Source organism: Schistocerca americana, chromosome 3, assembly GCF_021461395.2.
Source record: "Schistocerca americana isolate TAMUIC-IGC-003095 chromosome 3, iqSchAmer2.1, whole genome shotgun sequence".
Classification (NCBI taxonomy): domain Eukaryota; kingdom Metazoa; phylum Arthropoda; class Insecta; order Orthoptera; family Acrididae; genus Schistocerca; species Schistocerca americana.
Window position 1 is genome coordinate 646,163,371 of NC_060121.1, and position 19,165 is coordinate 646,182,535.

At 43.3% G+C, this 19,165-nt stretch overlaps 1 protein-coding gene across 5 annotated transcripts in view; it reads left to right on the plus strand.

Moving 5' to 3' along the window:
- The window catches only part of LOC124605465 (protein pigeon), a 498,287-nt gene extending 480,015 nt beyond the window's left edge, over positions 1-18,272 (plus strand). For 4 of the 5 annotated variants that reach the window (XM_047137164.1, XM_047137161.1, XM_047137165.1 and 1 more), the window contains 2 exons: positions 4,615-4,686; positions 15,457-18,272. In XM_047137164.1, the coding sequence (XP_046993120.1) occupies positions 4,615-4,686; positions 15,457-15,527 (143 nt within the window). In that variant the 3' untranslated portion in view covers positions 15,528-18,272. The remainder of the gene's footprint in view (positions 1-4,614; positions 4,687-15,456) is intronic. The other variant, XM_047137163.1, reaches the window with a different exon arrangement.
- Positions 18,273-19,165: the final 893 nt, after the last annotated feature.

The window sequence follows — 19,165 nt, forward strand, 5'->3', positions numbered from 1 at the left end:
CCTGCAAATTGTCTGCATGATGTTGAGGTACTCCAGTGGCCAGCAAGACTCCAAGATCTGTCCCCAATAGAACATGTATGGAACCAGCCCTGTGTCAACTCTGTTCCATTATCTGTATCCAGGATATCAAAGACCAGTTACAACAGATGTGGACCAGTTTGCCTCAGGAGGGAATACCACAGCTTTATCAGATCCTTCCCATTCAAATCATTACATGCATCCAGGCCAGGGAGAGTGCAACACTGTATTGAAAAATGGGCTCATACTGCCAAGTTCTCTGTAAAATGGAATCAGTTCTAATAACATAAATAACATCAAATACCCTCTCAACCCATCAAGATTCATTCTGTCTTCTCCTCCCATTCTGGTTTTTTCACTTTCTTGTCAGGTAGTGTATTTTGTTCTTAAGAGAATTTTTTTTTATACTAGAAGTGAAAATATTAACAGAATTTTCCAATGAGGGTTGAAAGCATGTTTGTTTTTAATGATAGAAATAAAAATAGTTTTGCTATAGATCGGGCATCCCTAGTCTTTTAATCAGTTGGTCCTGAGAAGGTTTATTTTTAAGGCTTTTTGATTTTGATTTGTCTGCTTGTTTGTAGCCAGGAAATTCAATATTTGGTATGGCTGCTGATTGATTCTAGCTCATTTAGCATTACCCAGAGTGCACATGTGTAGAATGACATGGGGAGCTTCAGCAGGTACCTTGCGCAAATCGTCCATTGCACTGGTCTTCTGAGCAGCTGAGCATTATGCTATGGTTTAGCTAAACAGCTGCCACACCAACTTGATTGACATCCAGTTAAACCACACTATGCAGTTAATAACTGGAACAATCCAACGAACACTCATTTATTGGCTTCCTCTGCTGAGCAACATTTATCCACCCACAATCCATAGAATCAAGGCCTTCCTTAGAGAATACCACAAGCTATGGGAGAACCTGGGCTTACTCATACAGGAAGACATACCAAGTGTATGACAAAATAGACTCCATTCAAGAAACCCACTATTATGGCAAGCAGAACAGCTAGATGCCAGGGATATCGAGGTGAAAGACCTGTGGGATCAGAACTGTCGGCTTATTGAAAATACCAAAGAGCATTAATGGTTCTGAAAGCTTAGCTGTGATACTGCTGCCACAGAACTCAACAGGAAACTATGGGTCAAATTGAACAGAGCTTGCACTGAGCATGGTTTATGTGAGACTCATTTTTTAAATGGGGTGCTACAGAGTCTTCGGTTTGTGACTGTGGCGCTCCGAACCAGACAATCAAGCACATTCGAGATTAATGCCCCTTACATTCCTATCAGGGGAGTTGGAGCGACATCACGAAAGCTGACAATACAACTCCTATATATGGATTAGAAACTTGGATATTGACATTTAGGTAGTTTTGTATATAGATTTGTCTTGTTATATTCATATACTAATGTTATATACCTATAGTTGTACACTGCATGTGAGCCATATGAATAAATAAATGAATATGCATCCCTTATGAATTCTGAAAATGAAGTTTTAGGTACAAAAGTCTTTAAGTGGTTATTTGTAGACATCAGGCAGGAAACAGAAAATCCACAGCCATTCAAAAACAAAATGGAAGAGTACCTTATTGTCCATTCCTGTGCCTTATCAGAATACCTGTATTTGGACTCTAGGATACAAATTTAATTTAAAATAATGTACGTATTGAGCTGGTTTTTAACTTTTCCCATATGTAGGTAGGTGGTAGTGTTCTCTGGAAGTAGTAATAGATAAATGTGGCAGCTGCTTGATGTGAGTGGAGGAACAGTAGAGTTTTTTCAAGCTAGGTACTTGTTTCCCTAATGTAGATTTATATATATAAATATATCAATGTGAATAAATTAGCATTCCTCACAGTTTGTTCATAGGATACTTGTGGAAGTTCCATGCAGTGGTTGCTTCTGCCGTTTTATATAAAATTTTATTTATTTATTTATACACATATTCCATAGAACATTTTATGCATGTGAGGTACTAGGCTGTGGAATGAGTTATAAATGTATGAATGCAAATTACATGGAACATCCTACAGCTAATTTACAAATGAATAAATAAATAAATATGCATTTCCAATGAATTTTGGAAATGAAGTTTTATATTTTGGTGCAAAAGTCCGTTATTGGTTATTTGCAGACACCAGGCAGGATTCACAAAATCCCCAGACATTTGAAAACAAAACAGAAGAGCACCTTATTAACCATTCCTATGCCTTATCAGAGTATTTGGACTCTAGCATACAAATTTCGTTTAAAATAATGTTCGTATTGAACTGGTTTTTAACTTTTCAACTAGGTAGGCAGTTGATTGTGTCCTCTGGAAATAGTAGTAGATAAATGTGCCAGCTGAGTAATGTGAGTGGAGGAACAGAAGATTTTTTTCAAGTTAGGTACTTGTTTTCATAATATAGAAGTACATATATAAATATATCAATATTAATAAACAATAATTCATCACAATTTGTGATTACAATAAAAACATAAAACTAAAACAAAGCAGACGCAAAGTGAAAAAAATAGATCATACAAGCATTAGCCTATGTTGTACAATACCTCTCAAACAAACAGCAGAAATACATGGTGAACATTAATAAAACTGGCAAACTGCGGGGACAGATTCCTGACTGGAACTGGAGAAAAAAAGGTCCTTCGAAAATGCGCACAGAAATGCATTGTTGCCTTGGTAAACGGTGCTGACAAATGAAAGTTCTTCTGACCATGTGCCGTCTGTAACCCACAAATGGTGATTATGAAGATTGATGATGCCAGTTCTGGTAAAGTTTGCTTCATCGGTAAAGAGGACTGATGACAGAAATCTCATAATTGTGATGGTATGGTGCAAAAACCATCGACAAAATCCTTCTTATAGAAGAAAATCCGCTGCTGATACTCCTTGCACTTGTTGCAAGTGATAGGGTTAGTTGTGGTTTTCATGTAGGACATACATAATCATACTTTTACTTTACATGCCACTTGCTTGGAGCTTGTACTAGGGTTTGTCTCAATATCCAATAGAACCCAATCTTCCAAACCTGGTGTATGTACAGTCACTGCCTCCCTGCACTTTCATCTGTCTCAAAGGACCCATGATCGCACAGCCGCCCAAAACGAGCTTAAAATATTGTGTGATGTCGTTGGTGTCTGTGAGGGTACTTGTTTTGGTATAGTTGTGCTGCCTCTCGACCATTTCCATCTGGCTTGTTCCCGACATCAATACCCCAGACCATTCTGCTGCTTACTGTATGCTGCATCAATCACCCACCCTGCAATGCATAAGGAACACATGGCATGTAGTCATAAGAACTTTCATTCATTAGTGCCGTTTACTGTGGCAATAACACTTTTCCAGACACATGTTTGTAGGACCTTTTTTCCTCCATTTTCAATCAGGGATCCATCCCTGTCGTTTGTCGGTTTTATGATTACTCACCCTGTATATGCATAAAAAATCTCTACTTCTGTGTTGAAAAATTTATCAGATGAATAAAATACTTTACCTAGTAAGTATATCTTTACTTTATTTTTAAATATGCACTGTTCCTACATAGGCCTTTGATGTAGCTTGGTGGGGAATTAAATATTTTAATGCTGGAGTACTGTAACTTTGACTTGTTTTGTACCCCTGAATGCTCTCCTTCATGATTGGATTTAAGGTATACAGTGTGTAAATGAACGAATAAAAATTAAACAGCAAAGTGCAGTTCTGATGTTAAGTTTGTAATTTTCTGATTCTGTGATTAATTGTCAGATAATAAATCAAAAGATGTATGCTTTTATCACATTTGATGTTAGGCTTCATTCTGTCACGTAATTTAATCTTCACTTCTGGTACAACTAGCCTAAAAAATGCAAACTTACAGATATGAAAGAAAACACATGAGAAACCACAATATAAAAACAAGAAAATAAATAGAAAGAAATTGAGGACACTGATGTACCGAGGCTTGTGCGTACGAACACAGATGTAAATGAGAGGCAGACAGCAACATATGTCATTGCTTGAACATTTTTTGGTTGATGAGATAGATAAACTGAACGATAGTGAGTGAAGGGTACCTTAAGGAATATCCACAGAACATGCACAAGCAAATTTTACTTTCAAACTCAATGTAGAAATCAGTAGCCACAAAAGTGAAGAAAGCTGCTGAATGAAGAAAGAAGGTAAAATAAACTGGATGGAGGTAGAGCTATCAGAAACAGAAAAGTTGTATAGAGTGCAGAAATTTATGCAGTGGAGTAATTCACCCTGTCTAGATATGACTAAAATTGCAAAACTGAAAAAGAAGAGAATGGGAGTTAAAATAAAGAAAGGTAAGAGTTGGTGCATCAGAGAAGAATTTGGAGGGTCTGTAATGCAAAGTTGTGAGCATATGATAGTGACGGTGGTCGTGGTGGTGATGGTGGAGGTGGTGGTGGAGGTGATGGTGGATACATTTTATGGAGACGGTAAGATGATGATGATGATGATGATGATGATGATGTTGTTTTAAATTGTAATTATATTCATTGTTTTTCTTTGTGCTTGTGTATTGTATTTACGAAGTCTGCATGACTCTCTGTAGTAATAGTGTTTGTATTTCATATCATCAGGTCTCGCTGCCTTTCCTTCTGCAGATAGGTTATCACCTCTAGACACATTCCTTAACTTACTAACTGCGAAAGGTAAGTAATAAATAATATTGTCTGTTGCTAACTTAAATTGTTTAATTGATGGATTGATTTAGAACAGAACTGAAAAGCTTATTGCATCTCCACATTCATTGAGCAATTGTCAAGAGGACAATAATAATTATTCACTGACTGTCTCAACCAAATGAATATGGATATTTTTGTCCTGTTATATTTATTTCTGGAAATCATTATTCCTTTTTATACTCAAAATAAAAACAATTGTTGAATTTAGAATACAGATATATGCATCAAATTAATTTTAGTGTCTGAATAAAAATTATTCATTGAGAGCCCATGGTAAATATGGGGAAATATTGTATTTTACAGAGAACACTCTTTCAGTGGTAGTTCTAGGAAATGAAAAATCTTCTTCTAATCTGAGATTATCCTGACTATCTCACATTACCCAAAAAGTCTAAAACTGTGCATCCTAATTATAGCATGCCTTATTTGTTGTGACAGAACCAATAAGTTAGACAAGAACATAGTATAGCCTAGAATATTTATATGCAAAGGTTACTGCCAAAGGAAGAACAGACATCTGTGTTAGAATCAGAAAGAGGATCCATGTGTTTTTGTTGTTGCTATTATTCACATGTTCGTTTAGTTAGCAAACAGCTACTATAAGAATCACTCTTTTTAGAACTTCTTCCTTCAGTTAATAACAGAGAATAGTCTGTTATAAAATTGAACTTCTCATAAGTTAGTGAGCAGAGTCATCCTGATCCAGAAAATAATGGAGATAAAGTGAAATGGGATAAGATAGAGCATAATGAGCATGAGATTTGATAATTAGAAATGTTAAGAGCACAATGTTAGGTAGATCAGTGAAGACAATGTGAGCATGCATAAAACAGAGAGGGTAGAACAGAAAAAAAGAGAAACAGTAACAGATGGGAAACAAAACAGAGCTGCAAAAACAAGTGCAGGCTAAAAAAGAAAAGAAACGTAGACAGAAAGTGGGAGAAAGAGTAAGTCTGGGAGATGACTGTATTCATTGTTCAAGACTTAACCTCATTTAATCAGGTTAAACATAAATGACAGAAATAGGGGACTGTACTCCCAGGCACGCTGACAAAATTGACACCAAAGTAATGGCCTCAAATAGTGCCAATCTTGTGCATCATTTAAGGAAGAGCTTTATGTGCCAAAAGATTGATTACACAATGGCTCATTCACTATGTTGAAACCTGTTGAGACAATGAAACTGCTTTTGCGGGCAATGATCTTATTGACTGATCTATACAGTCTTCATAGCGTCATCTGTACCAGTACCTCCCTCTTATGTTTCAAACCCACAAGAATTTTTTTCTACATATCGCATTGGACTAGTACTATTGAAAAACAGACTGTCATGAAGAAAAGGCTTCATCTTCACATAGGGTTTGATTACTGAAAGAGTCTTTCATATATCTCAACCATCAAATGTTGTGACTCTTCAATACAATTTTTTTTGATAATTTATGATAACTTCTGCTTTGAAAAAATAAATTGCGTATTGTTTACAGAAGCTGTTTAAATCAAACACACAATTTTAAAAATCTTGTTTTGAGATAGCAAATTCAAACTCAAAAACATTTTATCAAAGCTTTGAGTCTTAACATCTGCAAAAAAACAGCAGAGAAAGATTTTCTAGACTTTTGTTGGTGTAAAATATTGTATTATGAGAATCTGACATCAGTAGGCAAATGGGCCTGCCAAAGGCATAAAAGCATTATTATGTACCACATAAAAAAAGGTATTGCATCACCTCAGTTCCCAGAACTCCTGAAGGTGGACATTGACTGTGGATATTGTATCACAGACACAGTCCCTTTGACTGTTCAGAGATGTGACTAAACCTGCCCAAAGATGTAAACAACCATGCATGAGCAGCACCTATTAGATGGAGGGGGCCCAACAGCTGATCAGTTCCAGTCTCAGTACCGCAGTTCAATCATGGCCGCATTGTTACTTTGTGCCAGGAAGGGCTCTCAACAAGTGAATTGTCCAGGCATCTCGGAGTGAACAAAAGTGATGTTGTTCAGACATGGAGGAGATACAGAGACACAGGAACTGTTGATGACATGCCTGTCTCAGGCCGCCCAAGTGCTAATAATGCAGTGGATGACCATTACCTACGGATTATGGCTTGGAGAAACCCTCACAACAATGCCACCATGTTGAATAATGCTTTTCGTGCAGCCACAGGACGTCATGTTATGACTCAAACTGTGCGCTACAGGCTGCATGATACACAACTTCACTCACGACGTCCATGGCGAGGTCCATCTTTGCAACCACGACACCATGCAGCGTGGTACAGATGGGCCCAACAACATGCCAAATGGACTGCTCAAGATTTACATCATGTTCTCTTCACCGATGGGCATTGCATATGCCGTCAACCAGACAATCATCGGATATGTGTTTGGAGGCAACCTGTTCAGGCTGAACCCCTTAGACACACTGAGCAGCGAGTGCAGCAAGATGGAGGTTCCCTGATGTTTTGGGGTGGCATTACGTGGGGTCAACGAACGCCATTGGTTGTCATGGAAGGCACCATAATGGCTATACGATACGTGAATGCCAGCCTCCGACTGATTGTGCAACCATATTGGCAGCATATTGGTGAGGCATTCGTCTTCATGGATGACAATTCTTGCTCCCATCATGCACATCTTGTGAATGACTTCCTTGAGGATAATGACATCACTTGACTAGAGTGACCAGCATGTTCTCCAGACATGAGCCGTATCAAACATGGCTGGGATTAATTGAAAAAGGCTGTTTATGGATGAGTGACCCACCAACCAGTCTGAGGGCATACTCTCTCTTTCATTATTGCATCTTTTTCTCATGGTCACCTCCCCTTTGGCAGTGCCCTCCTGGAGATATGAATCTGGGACTAATCTGGAATCTTTTGTCCATGAAGACATCATCAGGATACTTTTCTCAGTTTACAGGCCACATTTCCTGTGGATACATCTTATGTGTCTTTAATGCACTGGTTTTCATTGTCTTCTGCATCCTGATGCCATTTTTCATTGCTGATTCCCTCACCTTTTAGGTACAGTTTCCTACACTGAACATCAGTCCACTCCTCGACCCCCTTTGAAAATGCCATTGGCAGAACAAGTGTTACTTCTTACGTCTGTGGCTATGATTGCTGATGATTTTATTCATAATTTAAGTAGTGGCTAGGTTCAAACCTGGGATCCAAGACGTTTTGCTTATTATTCAAGTACATTACCCCAAGACCAAGGGGCCGTCACACAAAGCACATTCCACGTGGGAAAAATATATCTAAAAACAAAGATGATGTAACTTACCAAATAAAAGTGTTGGTATGTTGATAGACACACAAACAAACACACACACACACACACACACACAAAATTCAAGCTTTCGCAACCCACGGTTGCTTCATCAGGAAAGAGGGAAGGAGAGGGAAAGACGAAAGGATGTGGGTTTTAAGGGAGAGGGTGAGGAGTCATTCCAATCCCGGGAGCGGAAAGACTTACCTTAGGGGGAAAAAAGGACACACACACACACACACACATATATATATATATCCATCTGCACATATGCAGACACAAGCAGACGCATGTTTGGTAATTGTGACTAATGCTTTCTACAAAATAGTGTTGAACACTACTATAGATGTGGGAGGAGGAGACGGTCAGTGAGTGGGGATGGAGGGTGGGAGGTGAGGGGTGTATGAGGAGATAGTGAGAAATGGGGGACGACGAGTAGAAGAGAGGAGGGGGGAGGTAAGGAGAAGTGTGCAATTTATGTGAAATATGTGGTGGTGGTTGTTGGGATGTTTAAGGGGGGCTAAACAGCTAAGGTCATCAGTCCCCCATTCCAAAAACAGGCGAGACGTAAATTTGCAGAGCAGGTAAAACCCCAAGGGGAAGGAGACTCCCCCCCCCCCCCCCCCCCAGGCACTGAAAGAACACAAATGCGGCAACAAACACTACAGACAAGAAGAGTACAGATGAACACCAGACAGAAAGAAACAGAAGAAAAGAAGATGGACGGAGACTGGTTGACTGACCACGAGAACAAAAAAAGGGAAAGAGTGAACCATCCGACTACACACTAAAATCTGCAACCAAAGATGAGAGACTCGAGGACAAGAGACACAGAAAGGGAAAGGTGCAGGACCTCCCGAAATGGAACCATAAAAAGGACTACCACAGATAAAATTTAAAACGTCATCAGCCATGGAGGCATCGTCGCATAAAACCAAAGGCAAAGTGCCCGGGAGATTAAAAGACTGCTGGAGGGTGCGCAGTCGGGGACACTCCAACAAAATGTGGGCGACTGTCAGCCGGGACCCACACCGACACAGGGGGGGATCCTTCTGATGCAAAAGATGGCCGTGCATCAGGTAGGTATGGCCGATGCGGAGCCGACACAGGACGACAGAGTCCCTCCGAGAAGCCCGTAGGGAGGAGCGCCACACATCGGTCGTCTCCTTAACAGCTCGCAGTTTATTCGGGGATGTCAGGCCACGCCACTCATCAGTCCACATCCCAAGCACCTTACGGCGCAACACCAACTGCTGATCACGAGCCGGGAGGCCGATCTCCAAAGCTGGGGCGTCGATTGCCCCTTTGGCCAGCTTGTCGACATGTTCATTCCCCGGGATGCCAACGTGACCTAGCGTCCAAACAAAGACCACCAAACGACCAGACCGGGTAATGGTGGAAACAGACTCCTGAATAGAGGATACCAGAGGAGAAGAGGTATAGCAGCAGTCGATGGCCTGGAGGCTGCTCAGGGAGTCGCTGCAGATGACGGATGGACGTACCTGAGCAGGAACGCATATGCTCAAGAGCGCACAATATGGCCACCAGCTCTGCAGTAAAAATACTGCAGCCAGCCGGCAAGGAGCGCTGTTCAACATGGGGAGCGTGAGCAAAAGCGTAGGCAGTGCGACCATCAACCAGGGAACCATCAGTGTAGACAGTCTCACAGCCCGAAAATGAGGCGAGGAGCGCAAGAAAACGGCGACTGAGGGCCACAGGCGGAACCGAGTCCTTGGGTCCCTGTGCCAAGTCCAGACGGATGGACGGCCGGGGCATACACCAGGGAGGCGTAGGTGCACTGACCCGAAAGGGAGGCAGAAGAGGGAATGACCCCAGTTCTGACAGCAGGGACTGGATGCGAACAGCTATGGAAAGCCCAGACCGAGGTCGCCGTTCGGGCAGATGTAGGACCATGGCAGGGAAAAGCAGGCGATGGTTGGGATGGCCCGGCGAGCAATGCACAAAACAGCATAGTCAGCGAGCAGCCGTTGGCGGCGAATCCACAGCGGAGGAACCCCGGCCTCCACCAGTAGATTATCCACGGGGCTTGTACGAAAATCGCCAGTTGCAAGCCGAACCCCACAGTGGTGTATGGGGTCCAACAACGTCAACACTGAGGGTGATGCAGACCCATAGGCCAGGCTCCCATAACCAAGCCTGGACTGCACAAGGGCTCTGTACAATCTCAACAGCGTGCAGCGATTGGCACCCCAAGACATATGGCTCAGGCAGCGGAAGGCGTTGAGGTGCTGCCAGCACTTTTGCTTCAGCTGAGTAATATGAGGAACCCATGTGAGCCGGGCATCAAAGATGAGTCCTAAGAAGCGGCTAGTGTCTACCACTTCAAGGAAGTGGCCATCGAGGTAAAGTTCAGGATGAGGGTGGACTGTCCGACGCCTGCAGAAGTGCATAACTCGAGTCTTGGCTGCAGAGAACTGAAAACCATGAGTCAGAGCCCATGATGCTGCCTTGTGAACGGCTACTTGCAGCCTGCGTTCGGCGACTCCCGTAATCGTGGAGCTAAATGAGATGCAGAAATCGTCGGCATACAAAGAAGGAGACACCGACGACCCCATGGCTGCAGCCAGACCATTAATGGCCACTAGAAATAGGGAGACGCTCAACACCGAGCCCTGCGGGACCCCATTTTCCTGTGTATGAGATGAACTAGAGGCAGCACCGACTTGCACCCGGAAAGAGCGGCGCAATAAAAAGGTTTGAAGAAAAGCCGGGAGCTGACCACGAAGACCCCACTCATGCAACGTAGCAAGGATGAGATGCCTCCATGTGGTGTCATACGCCTTCCGCAGATCAAAAAATACAGCAACGAGATGCTGACGTCGGGCAAAGGCCGTATGGATAGCAGATTCCAGCCGCACCAAATTGTCCGCAGCAGACCGGCCCCGACGGAAGCCACCCTGGGATGGAGCGAGGAGACTGTGCGACTCAAAGACTCAACACAAACGCCGCCCCACCATACATTCGAGCAATTTGCACAAAACGTTGGTGAGGGTAACGGGACAAGAGCTGTCCACCACCAGTGGGTCCGCACCGGGCTTCAAGATGGGTACAATAACATCCTCTCGCCATTGCGATGGGAACACGCCCTCACTCCAAATGCGGTTAAAGATGGTGGGGATGTGTCTCTGGCAGTCCCTGGAGAGATGCTTCTGCATCTGCGCGTGGATGCAGTCTGGTCCTGGTGCTGTATCAGGGCAATCGGCGAGGACAGCGAGGAATTCCCTCTCGCTGAAAGGAGCATTGTATTTTTCAGAACGACGCGTGTGGAATGATAACGGCGTCTGCTCGGCTCGCTCCTTTAGAGAGCGAAAGGTGGGGGGGGTAAGTTGCAGTCGCAGAACTCGTAGCAAGCTGCGCGGCAAGGTGTTCAGCAATGGCGGCAGCATCCGCGCAGACAGCGCCATCCAGGAAGATCCCAGGGACACCCATAGGGGTCTGGTATCCATAAATCCGCCGGATCCAGGACCACGCGAGCGAGGGGGAGACACGGGAGCCCAAGGATGAGACATTCCTCTCCCAGCGCACCTGCTTACCCTGTGCAATAAGACAACGGGCCAAGGCACAGAGCCTCTTAAAGGCGATGAGGGTCTCCAGAGACGGGTGCTGCCTATGACGCTCGAGAGCCCGCCTACGGTCGCGAATAGCCTCAGCAATCTCCGGCGACCACCAGGGTACAGCCTCCCTCCGAGGGAGTCCAGAAGAGTGGGGGATGGCCGCCTCGGCTGCAGAAATGATTGATGTGGTCAAGACACGGACCACCGTGTCAGTGTCACCCTGTGGGGGAGACTCAATGGTTGCAGCGGAAGTAAAAGCTGGCCAGTCAGCCCTGTTGAGAGCCCAGGGGGGCAGGCGCCCAGAAGAATGACACTGGGGCAGTGACAAATAGATGGGAAAATGGTCACTACCACGCAGGTCAGGATGCACTCTCCAGTGGAGGGATGGGACAAGTCCGGGGCTGCAAAGAGAGAGATCGATGGCCGAGAACGAGCCATGGGCCACACTGAAATGCGTGGGAGCACCGGTGTTCAAGAGGCTAAGGTCGAGCTGAGCCAACACATGCTCCACGGCACGACCGCGGTCATCGGAGACAGTCCCACCCCATAGAGGGTTGTGGGCATTGAAATCGCCCAGAAGCAGCAATGGTGGCGGGAGTTGAGCCAGCAGCGCAGCCAAGACATGTCGGGGGAGCTCCCCATCTGGAGGAATGTAAACAGAGCAAACAGTAATAGCCGGCGAGAGCTCAACCCTGACAGCGACTGCCTCTAAAGGCATCAGAAGGGGTACTGGCGAGCTACAGACAGTGGTGAACAAAGAGGCAAACTCCACCTGACGCTCGTTGGCAGGCAGCTCGGTTCTTATAGTATACCCGATAACTGCGAAGGGTGGGGGTCTGCATTGCTGGAAACCAAGTTTCCTGCAGAGCAATGCAGAGAACAGGGGAAACACTCAGAAGCATCCGGAGCTCAGGCAGGTGGCGGAAATAACTACCCTAATTCCACTGGAGAATGGAAGCAGTAAGAGACTGGGAGGGCGTGAAGGCGATGAAGAGGCAGATGGCACCACAGAGCCAATTGCCGCCACCGGGGGAGAGTCAGCTGTGTCCATAGGAAAGGCCCCCGAGGGTTCCGTGAGGGCGAGATCTGCGTCAGAAGCGAGGATCTCCACCTCATCCCTGGAGCCAGAACTATGTACAGCAGGCGGTACTGAAACCACCGGAACGTCCTTCTTCTTGGACACGTTCCGTTCCTTCTTCTCGCATCTGTCCTTAGGGTTAGAGGGCTGGGAGAGCTTCTCTGAAGGAGTGTAGGAGGCTGACGACAACGCCGAAGCCCTACGACCAGCAGGTGGCGGAACCTTCAGCCACTGGCTGACATCCAGCTGCGAAGGAGAAGAAACAGAGGAAGGGAGAGCCCCGAGGGACCCCTTCCGCGAGAGAGTAACCGGCAGAGGCAACGCCGGCGGAGAAGGAGGGGGAGGGATCGAGCCCCCCGGTTTTTGAGCAGATGTCACTCCCGAAGTAAGCGTGGGGGAAGCGACAGAAGAGCGTTTGCCCCTAACTGCTAAGGGGGCAACAGAGGAAGACTTGCCCCCAGACACTAGGGGGGCAGACAGAGATGCGCGGCCCCGAGGGCCCACTGAAGGCGGCACAGATGAGGTGACAACTGTCGCTCGCGAGGGCGATGATAACGTGGCTGCAGCATCAGATGTTCGAAGGGAAACAGGATACAACCTTTCAAATTTCAGTTTTGCCTCTTGATAAGTGAGCCCGTCCAGGGTCTTAAATTCCATTATCTCCCGCTCCTTATGAAGAACGGGGCAATCCGGCGAGCATGGAGACTGGTACTCCCCACAGTTGACACATACAGGTGGAGGTGCACATGGAGAATCGGGATGAGAGGGGCGTCCACAATCTCGACATGTGGCGCTGAATGGGCAATGGGAGGACATATGCCCAAACTTCCAGCACTGGAAACACCGCATCGGGGGAGGGACGTATGGCTTGACGTCACAACGGTAAACCATTACCTTGACCTTCTCAGGCAATACAGCACCCTCGAAGGCCAAGATAAAGGCACCGGTGGCCACCCTGTTAGTCTTGGGTCCTCTATGTACACGACGGACAAAATGTACACCACATTGTTCCAAGTCGGCTCTCAGCTCGTCATCGGATTGTAACAATAGGTCACGATGGTAAATAATCCCCTGGACCATATTTAAGCTACTGTGGGGAGTGACAGTAACAGGGACGTCACCCAGCTTATCACACAAGAGCGACGCTCGTGACTGGCTGGGCTGGGGAGGACGTCTTGAGGAGGATGGACCCATTCCTCATTTTAGACAACCCCGCCACTTCCCCAAACTTATCCTCCAGGTGTTCCACAAAAAACAGAGGCTTTGTCATAAGAAAGGAGTCACCATCAGTCCTGCTGCAGACAAGGTATTGTGGGACGTAAGGCTCCCGCTTGGCACTAGATCTGCGTTCCTCCCACGGCGTAACCAACGAGGGGAATGACTGACGGTCATATTGCGCAGCATCAAAGTCAACTCTGCCTCACTTAGAGATGCTGGTGGCCGTGCGACCACCAGCTTAGTGTGATTTATTGCGCTTCATTGCGCCACATCCGCCCAGATGCCACCTACTCCGAATGAGGGCTCTCCCCAAGGGCGCCACCCAGCCAAAGCAACGGGTACCTGGCCGGTATCCCTTTGCCCGGAGTCCCCGTGCCCCAGACAAGATGGGCACATACTCCTTGGCATGCATGGGGAGGAAACAGCTCTGGCATCTGTAGTGCGATCCCTGCGTGGTCAGGGGGCTACCACCAAGAGGGTACATGACGACCCCACCACAACGGACTGGCTACCGTGCTGGATTTTAGGTGTTGAAAGGGTCCACAGTTGTCGTGGGCGCTAAGATGGGGATTGCGCACAAGACGAGAAGGAGGCAACCCAGAAGACGTTGGGTGTAAATCCCGCCACACGACAATAGGTAGCATGCAAGATGGTGATGGATGATGGACCAACAGAAAAACACCACATAAGGCGCCCTTTCCCAAATGGCACGCACTAACAATGGAAATTTGGAAAAATGGAGGTCAAACCCAAGAGGGGACCATCACAGAAGGCCGAAAAGTTTGAGACTCCTTATAGTCGCCTCTTACGACAGGCAGGAATACCGCGGGCCTATTCTAACCCCCGAACCTGCAGGGGGTTGTGAAATATGTGCACGTGGGAAAAGCCATCAGTAAAAAGCTAGAAAACAATTAATAAGGAAATATAGTAAAACTATTTAGGAGTACAGGAGACCACTCACTAAATATTAGAAGCATTGATTTGTCAACAGGCACACAAAATAGAATGACATAGAATACACACACACACACCATGCACAAAATGTAGGTGCATGCGTGGGTAGTGGGAGGGGGGAGAGGGGGAGGGGGGGGGGGGGACTGGATGGGTAGGTTCACTTGCTTATATTTGTCCTCTAGCTTGTTGTGTGCATGTCAATGACTTATCGCTTCTGCTATCCGATGAGTCATATCCTTTACTGCGAAAAAGTTTTTTTTACAGTAAATAAATAAAATTTTGACGAATGGTGACATAGTTTTCAAGAATTCTGAAATATTAGTATTTAAGTTATTTTCCTATACAGTATTTGCATACATTAATATGATACTTACATGTATTGTTATGAACTGTCCATCAGTAATGAAAACATGATTATTGCCTAATAATGTTTCTTGACTTTCAGATATGACAATGAAAGCCAGCCTGCCTGTGTGTGTGTGTGTGTGTGTGTGTGTGTGTGTGTGTGTGTGTGTGTGTGTCAGAGAGAGATAGAGTGCAAGCTTATACCTGTGATCTAATTGTCTTATGACTGAGCACTGAATCATCTTTATCACTCCTTATAGCAGTAAATCTTTAATGTCAACAATCTTTGTTTCAGCCAATCTGAATGAACTTGATTTTGGACTCCTTGTTGAAGCAACTGTAACATCGACAGAAGACTTTCTGTAGTCATTCAGTCTTCAGTCTTGCCTCAGTGGAAAACCATATTAACTGTGGAAAAGCCTAAACAGTACACATACTTACAAAGTGGATTCCCATTCACTTTGAACATGAAAGTACAAAGAAGCAATGCAAAACTCTAACTGCCATGGTCATCTCTTCCACTTAGAAATTTAATATGCTTATCAAAAATTGTGTAGGTGATACTATAGCCAAAAAGAATATTACATGATGTTTGTCTTTGGTAAAAGTTGTGTGTAATTTAAAACCAAGATAGACTCATTTTGTTTTGTGCTATTTATTGTTTGTGAGATCACAAACATAGTAGGTAATAATATGTCCTTCATATAGTTATTGCTCACACCAAAGATATGGTAAAATATTTACTTGTCAAAGAATAGTGTGTATGATAAGAGTGTATATAAATACTGGACATAGTCTGACTATAAGGTCTGTTAACATTTATTGTGAGAGTGGTCATTTTGTACTTGATATAGGCTATGTGGAGCTTCCAGGTTACATGTATTTTTTCATGTGCTTTTACAGTATAATTAGCACCATGCCACCAACTCTCTGCTGACTGTACTGATATTATTTTCTATCTTGCAACAATCCTTTTTTATGTATGATAATCTCTACACTCCACTCATTGCCTGCTGTTACCCTGTGAAGTTAAAGCATTTACCACATTCACTGCTTCTTTGTATAAGCTCAGCAATGGCTTTGTAAGCCAGAACTAGCTGTGTTTCACAGAAGTAGTCTAATAAATACAATGTGAGTGTAAAAATGTTGCCAACAAGTGGAATTATTAAAGCAACACAGATTTCATTAACTGACTTTAAAATATGCATTTTTATGAGGTTTTGTCACCATTTAAATATATTGTTTTTGCAGTTTATTTTATTAGAATGTTGAATTCTTGTTCCATATCACTGCCACCGCTGCCCCCTCTCAGTTTTGCTAATATTGTAACTGTCGGTTTCCAGCATGTATAATATTCACTGTGCTGCTGTTGAAGTGAAAATGATAAATATCTATACTCAAATTTGTGTGGCAGGCAGTCAGTGATGTAAAAGTTTCAGCATCAATTTTATTTTAAGGCCACTGCATGATGCTCTTATGGGCCTGTGCACTTCTCATTTTCTTCTTATTAAGTGATACCAATGTCTGCAGATGAGAAGACCAGAAGAGATTGCCTCTAGTTGTGGTAGCAAACTATTACTATGCTGTCTGCTCAAGAGGATTTGTGTTACTTTGGTATTTGTGGAAATGATAGTTGATAATGGACACTTTGTAGAAATGATGGTTGATAATGAACGCAGTAACAGGAAACAACTTTTATTGGAACTGAGTTTTCAGACAATGGATAAAATAATGAGGATGGAGTAAGTGAACAACAGTATTGCTATTTCGTTTTGGACACAGCGCTTTCTTTCTTCCTCAACCTCCCTGTACCCATCTGAATGAGGCTGTATGTTGACACAGCATTTCAAAAGAGTAAGCAAGGATCAAAGGGTACAGTTTACTTGGTGGACAGAGTAGAGTCAGGAGAAATGAGAAAATAGGAAGGTTTGACAATTATGATGCTGAAAATGAGAGAGAGAGAGAGAGAGAGAGAGAGAGAGAGAGAGAGAGAAGGAGCAATTTAGAGACAAATTATAGGATGAAATAAGGAAAAGCAGTATAGAGAGGAAGGAAGTGAGGGCTGTTTATGTGTGTTGCTTCTGTAAGGGGACAACAAAACTGCTTTCATATAGCAGCAACTACCACAACCAGCAGTTTAACTGCTTAAGACTCTTCCATGAGTGCTGCAGTTGACTTATTTTCCACTTCTTTCCTGTTCTTTGTACTGCACCAGCACAGTAAGTTTTTCATCGCATAGTTAACTATACCAACATAATGCTTTTGTATGGCTCCTACTAATGTGTAAACTTTTCATTAATCTCATTCTTCGCCAGCACATATTTCTATCCCCTATATGTATTTTGATAAAATAATATTTAAAAGCTACATTTATATGCTGATTGTGGTGCAGTCAGCCAGCTGATAGCTGCCCGAATCAGCCAACCAATAATAATAGTATCTAATTATTTTGTAAGAACAAACTAGAAATTTTGCTATTGAATTGATTTCATTTTAATTACAGAAGGTTTCCTACCTTCCTAGTCAACATTACTAGATGCCGTACATCAGTATTTCTGGAAATTACAATGTAATGATGTAATTGCTTCATCAGCTTTGAATGGTTATACACTGTCATGTTTAGGTTTTCTTTAAACTGTAATATATGAGAATTGCCATGTACAGTAATATTGATTAATAGAAGTGAAGATAGTTGAAACTGGTTTTCTTAATAGAGGGACATGGTAATATACTCAATGTGCTCCTAGAAAGCATAAAATGTTTGGAGCTTTCGAACATGTTTCATAAGGATGTAAGAGAAAGGTTGAGAAATATGTGTGAAAGATGAAACAGAGTAGTTGGAGCTATGGAGAAAAGAGTGAAAAAAGTCCTATTGTGAAATGGAAAGAGAACTCAAACAATCTAAGACAACAGGTGGGTCTTCAGATTTCAGTCCTCTAGCACAGACATCATTTTAAACAATTTTTACTTGTCAAGACTTTTATGTATTGTTTCATTCTGGATAATTATAGTATGTTATGCACATTCCAGTAAATTACGATCATCTTTCCTTTTCCTTTATTTTATCCAGTTTTAAACAGCACAAAGTAGTACTTATATTTTGCTTATATGTTTATTTTTGAAATGTAATGTTTAACTCTATTTATGTGATACTAGTCAGGAAAGTCAATAAAATTATTATGTTACGTTATGCAATAAGGAGTTCTTCTTGTACAAAAACAGATATAAAGTAATGCTAGACCTTTTTCACGTATACATCACTACTCAGCAATTCACATCCAGGTATTTGGCAGAGGGTTCACAGAACCACTTTAAGTTTATTTCTCGGCCATTCCAATCTTGAATAACACACGGGAAAAGTGAACACCTATACCTTACCATGTGAGCTCTAATTTCCCTCATTTTATTACCTGGTGATTTTTTTTATGTAGGTAGGAGTCAACAAAATATTATCACATTTGAAGGAGAAAGTTGGTGATTAAAATTTTGTGAAAAGCTTGCTGCAGCGACAGACACCTTTTTTTAATGATTGCTGCCCCTACTCATGTATCATATCTGTGAAACACACACTCCTTTATTTTGCAATAATACAAAAACAAGCTGCCCTTCTCTGAACTTTTTCAATGTCCTCTGTTCATCCTGTCTGGTAAGCATTCCTTATCACATGTCTTGGTACTTTTTGCCGAGGATACAAGTATAGCTATCACACCCAACAGACAAGAATTAACTGGTGAAATTGTTAACAATGTTTTTCAAAAAATCATTAAGTGGTTCTCTGCAAATGGGCTCTCATTAAACTTTGACAAAACACAGTACATACAGTTCCACACAGTAAATGGAATGACACCATTGATAAATATAGACTTCGATCAGAAATCGGCAGCTAAGGTAGAATATTCAAAATTTCTAGGTGTATGCATTGATGAGGGGTTGAACTGGAAAAAACACACTGAGGATCTGCTGAAACGTTTTAGTTCAGCTACTTATGCTATTATGGTCATTGC